General features: G+C 39.0%; 1 gene segment (V, D, J or C); it reads right to left on the reverse strand.

The window, feature by feature from the left end:
* Nucleotides 1–4,911: 4,911 nt before the first annotated feature.
* On the reverse strand, nt 4,912–6,340 carry LOC104969832 (T cell receptor alpha variable 25-like). The segment is given in 2 exon segments: nt 4,912–5,854; nt 6,122–6,340. Coding segments are annotated over 2 exon segments (465 nt in total).
* Between the last annotated feature and the right edge of the window lie 785 nt (nt 6,341–7,125).

The following is a 7,125-nucleotide window of genomic DNA, read 5'->3' on the forward strand; positions in this document are numbered from 1 at the left end:
TGTCTTTCCCTGGTCACTAAATTAGGCAGATCCTGAAAGAAGGCATGAAAAAAGCAATCAGTATTAAAATTTGAGCAGAGGAGAACTGAATATTAAAAAAGTTGACGTCCATTGATAATTATTCAGCAAAATAGTTTTGCCGTCCTGTTTAAGATATAATTTACTATAGCCTATGAAACTTTCTGTAATCTACTAACAGGTCGTTCATTTAGCCTATTCTTACTTTTCTCCATCTAGAATGTAATGACTCTTTTAAAAAACTTGCAGATCTTAGGCTTCTTGGTGAATGGAAATTTTATTCAAAATCATTAATATATCTCTGTCTTTGTATTGAGTTTTGTGACTCTATTTAAGTTTTTCAATAAATAAAATTACTTCACCATGAAATGACAAAAAAAAAAAATCAGTTCATCTGACTTTCAGCATCTATTCAGTTTTAAATTTTGAATGAAATTATACAGGAATAAAATATTCTTTTGAAATTTGAAATTGAGTCTTATTGATTAGACTTTGTGGAAGATCAGGATATTCAGTCCTGTCCCTTCCACATATAGAATTGCATTTATTAGACCATGTGTCCTGGCATTGTCCTGATGTCACATTTTCTATGTCATTGGTCCAAAGTGTTCAGTCTCACTTGTTAGTGGCTCATTATTTTTCTCTTTGTAAAATAAATTGAAAGATAAGTATGCCAGATCTTTCTGTGACATAAGGCTGTAATGTTCTCCTACAAAACTTGATATCTACAGGTTTTAAACACTTTTTTTGTTGTTGTTCAGTCACTAAGTCATGTCCAAACTTTGTTACCCCATGGACTGCAGCACCCGAGGCTACACTGTACTTCAGTATCTCCCAGAGTTGCTCTAATTCATGTGCATTGTGTCGGTGATGCTATCTAACTACCTCATTGTGTACTGTACCTTTCTCCTCCTGCCCTCAATCTTTCCCGGCATCAGAGTTTTTCCAGTGAGTCGGCTCTTTGCATCAGGTGGCCAAAGTATTGGAGCTTCAGCTTCAGCATCAGTCCTTCCAGTGAATATTCACGGTTGATTCTATTAGGACTGACTGGTTTGTCCTTCTTGCAGCCCAAGGGACTCTCAAGAGCTTTCTCCAGCACCACAATTAAAGGCATCAATTCTTCAGCATTCAGCCTTATTTATGGTCCAATTCTCACACCATACATGACAATTGGAAAAGCCATAGCTTTGATTATACAGACCTTTGTCAGCAAAGTGATGTGTCTGCTTTTTAATATGCCATCTTAAGCTTCTCGGGGGCACAAGTGTTTAAGAAAATGCCTGCAAACTCAGGAGACATAAGAGATGTGGGTTTGATCCCTGGGTCAGGAAGATCCCCTGAATGAGGGCATGGCAACCCACTCCAATATTCTTGCCTGGAAAATCTCATGAACAGAGGAGACTGGAGGGCTACGGTTCATAGTGATGCAGAGCCGGACAGGACTGAAGCGACTTAGCCCACCTGCTGGTTTGTCACATCTTTTCTTCCAAGGAGCAAGCATCTTTTAATTTCATGGCTTCAGTCACCATCCATAGGGATTTTGGAGCCCAAGAAAGTAAAATCTGTCATTACTTCTATTTTTTCCCCTTCTATTTGCCATGAAGTGATGGGATCAGATGCCATGATCTTAGATTTCTGAATGTTGAGTTTCAAGCCAGTTTTTTCACTCTCCTCTTTCACACTCATCAAGAGGCCCTTTAGTTCCTCTTCACTTTCTCCCATTAGAGTGGTATCATCTGCATATCCAAGGTTTTTGATATTTCTCCCAGCAATCTTGATTCCAGCTTGTGATTCATCCAGCCCGGCATTTCTCATGTTATACTCTGCATATAAGTTAAATAAGAGGACTGACAATACAGCCTTGACATACTCCTTTCCCAATTTGGAACCAGTCGGTTGTTCCATGTCCGGTTCTAACTGTTGCTTCTTGACCTGCATACAGGTTTCTCAGGAAACAAGTAAGGTGGGCTGGTATTTTCATCTCCTTAAGAATTTTCCAGTTTGTTGTTATACACACAAAGTTTTTAGTGTAGTAAATGAAACAGATGTTTTTCTGGAATCCCTTTGCTTTCTCCATGATCACATGAATGTTGGTAATTTGATCTCTGGTTCCTCTGCCTCTCTGAAACCCAGTTTGTATATCTGGAATTTCTTGGTTCACGTACTGCTGAAGGCTAGCTGAAGGATTTTAAGCATAATCTTACTGGTACGTGAAATGAGCACAATTGCATAATAATTTGAACAATCTTTGTTATTACCCTTCTTGGGACTGGAATGAATACTGACCTTTTCCAATCCTGTTCAAGCACTTAGTATATGTCACTACCACAGAACTTAATGATTGAAGTTTTGTATACTGTACATGATCATGAAGTATCTCTCAATCTTCCACTTGGTTTCATCATTTTAATAGATAAATTCATTTAAAAGAACCAAAAGCAAACAAACAAGTAGAAAAGGGAGTATTAGACACAGTCTTAAAAACAGTGCCAATTCTTAGAATTTAAGTTCAAAAGAACTCATTAATGAGTGATACAGGGAGGAGAGTGTATATGAGGTTGAACCATCTATTCTTCTGTCCCATATGAACTCTGAGTGACAGGCAGCTGATGTCCTGGTTTCTAATTATTTACAAGGAAGCAGGGGAGACCACAAATGCCCAGAGCAGTCTGGGGAACAGCAAGATAATACATATATTATATCTGTCAGTATATTATATTTATCACATGTTTTATATCCACCTTTTTATGCATAGTTGTGAAATTGATCACATTTGTAAATTCTTATTACCACCACTAAAATTAAGATACAGAACCATTCCACCACCCTAAAGAACTTGCTTTGCCAACCATCCCCACCTCTGCAACCCTTGAAAACTGCTGATGCCTTGGTTTCCAATTATTTGTAACTAGGCAGAAGAGACCACAAAGGCCCACAACAGCCTGGGGAGCAGCTTGATATTCTAAAATATATATGTTAATATAATAATTACATAGACATACCAGGAAATTTATATTGCCAAAATTTTATTAAAATACAGATCACGATCTGATACCTCAGTTTTATATGCACTCTGGTTTTGATGCATAGCTCTGTGAAACTCTATCACATGTATGGGCTCTTGTTACCACCATTAAAATCATGACTTAGATTTGTTCCATCTCTCTAAAGAAACCCTCCTTGCACACCTTCCTGAGGCCTGCACTTCTTTACAATCCAGGTCACTACTGATCTCCTTTCATCTCTGTATTTTGTCCTGTTGAGACTGTTGAATAAGTAGAATCACACTATGTATACAATCATAATAATCGAGTAAGTGTAATCATACACCATGTAGCCTCTGAGATTGTTTTTTACTCAGCATAACATCTGGAGATCCATCTAGACTATTGCATATATCAATAATTTTTACCTTTTAATCACTACAGACTGTCCCCAACTTAATTTAGGATAATTCAGTTTAGGAGTTTTGACTTTACAGTAGTGAGAAAGTGGTATGCATTCAGTAGAAACCATACTTGGAATATTGAAGTTTTATCTTTTCCTGGGCTAGCAATATGCAGTATGATATTTCCTGGTGATTCTGGGCAGCAGCAGTGAGCTGAGCTCCTGGCCAGCCTCAAAATCATGAGTGTAAACAACCAACACATTTACAGCCATTTCATACCCATATAACCACTCTGATTTCACCTTCAGTACAGTACTCAACACATTCATAAGATTTTCATCATTTTAAAATAGACTGTGTTAGACAATTTTTTTCCCAGCTGTAGGCTAATGTAAGTATTGGCCACATTTAAGGGAAGCTACTGCTTCCCTGATAGCTGAGTTGGTAAAGAATTTGCTGCAAAGCAGAAGACCCTGGTTTGATTCCTGGGTTAGGAAGTTCCTCTGGAGAAGGGATAGGCTACCCACTCCAGTATACTTGGGTTTCCCTTGTGGCTCAGCTGGTTAAGAATCCACCTGAAATGCAGGAAATCTGTGTTCAATCCCTGGATTGGGAAGATGCCCTGGAGAAGGGAAAGGCTACCCACTCCATTAGTCTGGCCTGGAGAATTCCATAGACAGCCCATAGGGTTGCAATGAGTCGGATACGACTGAGTGACTTCCACTTTCAAGGGAAGCTAGGTTAAATATATTAGATGGGTTATCATTTTTAAAATTTTTATTTTTATTGAAGTACAGTTTCTTTACAATGTTAGTTTCTGCAATGCAGCAAAGAAAATCTGTTATACATGTATATATTTATCTCCACTCTTTTTTAGATTTCCTTCCCATACTAAATGAACTTTTGGCTTTCTATTGTTTCAACTTAAAATGATTTATTGCAAAATAACCCTACTGAAGTTGAGAAAGATGTATAAATAGTATCTCATTGTGTAAATGTACTACAGGATATTTATCTGTTCATTCAGCGAGGATCACTGGTTAATTTCAAGTACTAATGTACATATTTTTGTGTGAACATAAAGTTTTCCTTTCTCAAACATAAATACCCAGGAGTGTGATTGCTGGGTTGTTCAGTAAGTGAATATTTAAGTTTATGTGAAACTCTTGGATTGTTTTCTAGAATGACTGGGCCATTCACCCACCAGCAATGCATGAGTGATCCGATTTCTCTGCTTCCTTGCCAGAATTTGGTATTGTCAGTAATTTTCATTTTAGCCCTTATGATAGATGTGAAGTGTTTTCTCTTTCTAACTTTAATTTGGATTTCCCTAATATAATTTTAGGGGTATATTCTTTGGATTTTCTACATAGATAATCATGTTACCAGCAAATGGTGGCATTTTACTTTTTCTTTCAACTCTATTAGATTGTTACATCTACTTTCTTTATTGCACTGGCTCCAACATCTAGAACTGTATGGAAGGAGTGACAAGAATGGACACTCTGGGTTTGTTCTCTTTATTAGAGAAAATCATAGTTTTTTACTAGTAAGAATACCATTAGCTATTGACGAGATTCCCCATCTTCTTGTGTTGCTCAGAGTTTTCACCATAACTGACTACTGAATTTTTGCAAATCCTTTTTTTCTGACTAGATTAACATGATGATATGATTTTTCTTTTCTACCCTGTTAGTATGATGAATTCCATCCATTGGTTTTCAATATTAAAGTGTCTTGCACTCTTGAAAGAAATTACATTTGTGCTCGGTATATTATTCATTTTATATATCAATGAATTTTACTTGCCAAAATATTTTCAGAAATTTGTATCTATCTTCAAGACAAAAGATATTTCCCTGTAGTTTTTGGTTCTTTATGGTCTTTGTCTGATTTGGGTATCAGGGTAATATTAGCCTCATAAAATGAGTGAATAATTATTTTCTTTCTATTTTCTGCAAGAAACTGTATATAATTCAATGTTTGACAGAATTCTTCACTGACACTGAGTTGGGGATTTTTTTTTTAATTAAAACTTAAATTTCTTCATAGACATCATGACTTCAGCTATCTCTGGCCTCTGCTCTGAGGAGAGATGAGGAGGAGTGACTGCTAGAGCCCACAGTGAGGTTTGGGGACAGACAGCAGGTGCCTCCAGAGCACTGTGCCCTGCGCAGAAGTAGGTTCCTGCATCTGAGAGCTGGGCAGCCGTGAGGTGCAGGGAGCTGTGCTGTTTGGTCTCTCCAAACTGACCTGTCAGTCTCTGCTCTGTCTTCACTTCTCCACCCTTAGCTAATATCATCAAGACGACAGGACTGCCCCCAGGGCTCTGCTTGTACCACTGTAAGCTGCTTAAAATGCTTGAGGAATTGCAGTATGTGGTGAAGTTCTCTCCTTCTTGCAGAAGCAAGAATTCAGGAAAATGCTTTATCTGTTGTCCATTCATTTCTGTTCAGAAAAGCAATGAGAAGTAACAGAGAAAGTCTGATTAGATGTTTATTATCTCAGCTATAATGGTCTCTTTCATTCTTCTTGTGTATTTTCTCCTTCTTTCCATGTCTCCTTCCCCAACTCCCTCTATCTCCCACATTTTAGTTTTTATGTTTTTCTCAAAATCCTGCTCTCAGTCAGAAAATCCCACTCCTACAGTTGCCTGCAGATAAGATTCCTCTGTGCTGAATTTTCTAGGAGCAATCAGGGAAACCCCAAACTCACGTGATATTTGTATCCATAAGATCAACACTGGTGCTAACAGTAGCATCTCCCTTTTCTTCCTCTTCAGAAAGAGTTGCTGAATCGGCCTGCTCCTAAAAGGGTTTCCTTTGTATCAGCTTCTTCCAGACCCATAGAAATGTAGCCTATACTGCCTTTTGGAAAGAAAATAGAAAGGAGTGATAACAATTTGAGACAGCCAATCAGACATACTACCTTATTACCCGCCCACCTTCCCCAGGGAGTGTTTATGTTTGCAGATGCTGCCCCCCTGTGACTGGATCAAAAATTGCTGATCCAGTCAGTTCAGTTCAGTTTAGTTCAGTCGCTCAGTCGTGTCCGACTCTTTGTGACCCCATGAATCGCAGCACGCCAGGCCTCCCTGTCCATCACCAATTCCCGGAGTTCACTCAGACTCACGTCCATCGTGTCAGTGATGCCATCCAGCCATCTCATCCTCTGTTGTCCCCTTCTCCTCTTGCCTCCAATCCCTCCCAGCATCAGAGTCTTTTCCAATGAGTCAACTCTTCGCATGAGGTGGCCAAAGTACTGGAGTTTCAGCTTCAGCATCATTCCTTCCAAAGAAATCCCAGGGCTGATCTCCTTTAGAATGGACTGGTTGGATCTCCTTGCAGTCCAAGGGACTCTCAAGAGTCTTCTCCGACACCACAGTTCAAAAGCATCAATTCTTCGGCGCTCAGCCTTCTTCACAATCCAACTCTCACATCCATACATGACCACAGGAAAAACCATAGCCTTGTGCTGGGGTCCAGCCTCAGTTGATCTAGGGTATTTGAAGGAGAGACGGTGTCGGCGATTTATTTAAATATTAATTAGAGATATAAAGAGTAATAGAATGGGCTGAGTAGCTTGGTTTATGCAGAAAATCAATATAACCTGTGACATCAGGTTAGCTCTGACCATAGAGGCCACAGGCACCCTCTCGAATAGCAGAAGGTGCCCCACCTTAGACACCTTCTCGAGTGGGTCTTAGAAGCCCAGGCAGA

This window comes from Bos taurus, chromosome 10 (assembly GCF_002263795.3).
Source record: "Bos taurus isolate L1 Dominette 01449 registration number 42190680 breed Hereford chromosome 10, ARS-UCD2.0, whole genome shotgun sequence".
NCBI lineage: Eukaryota > Metazoa > Chordata > Mammalia > Artiodactyla > Bovidae > Bos > Bos taurus.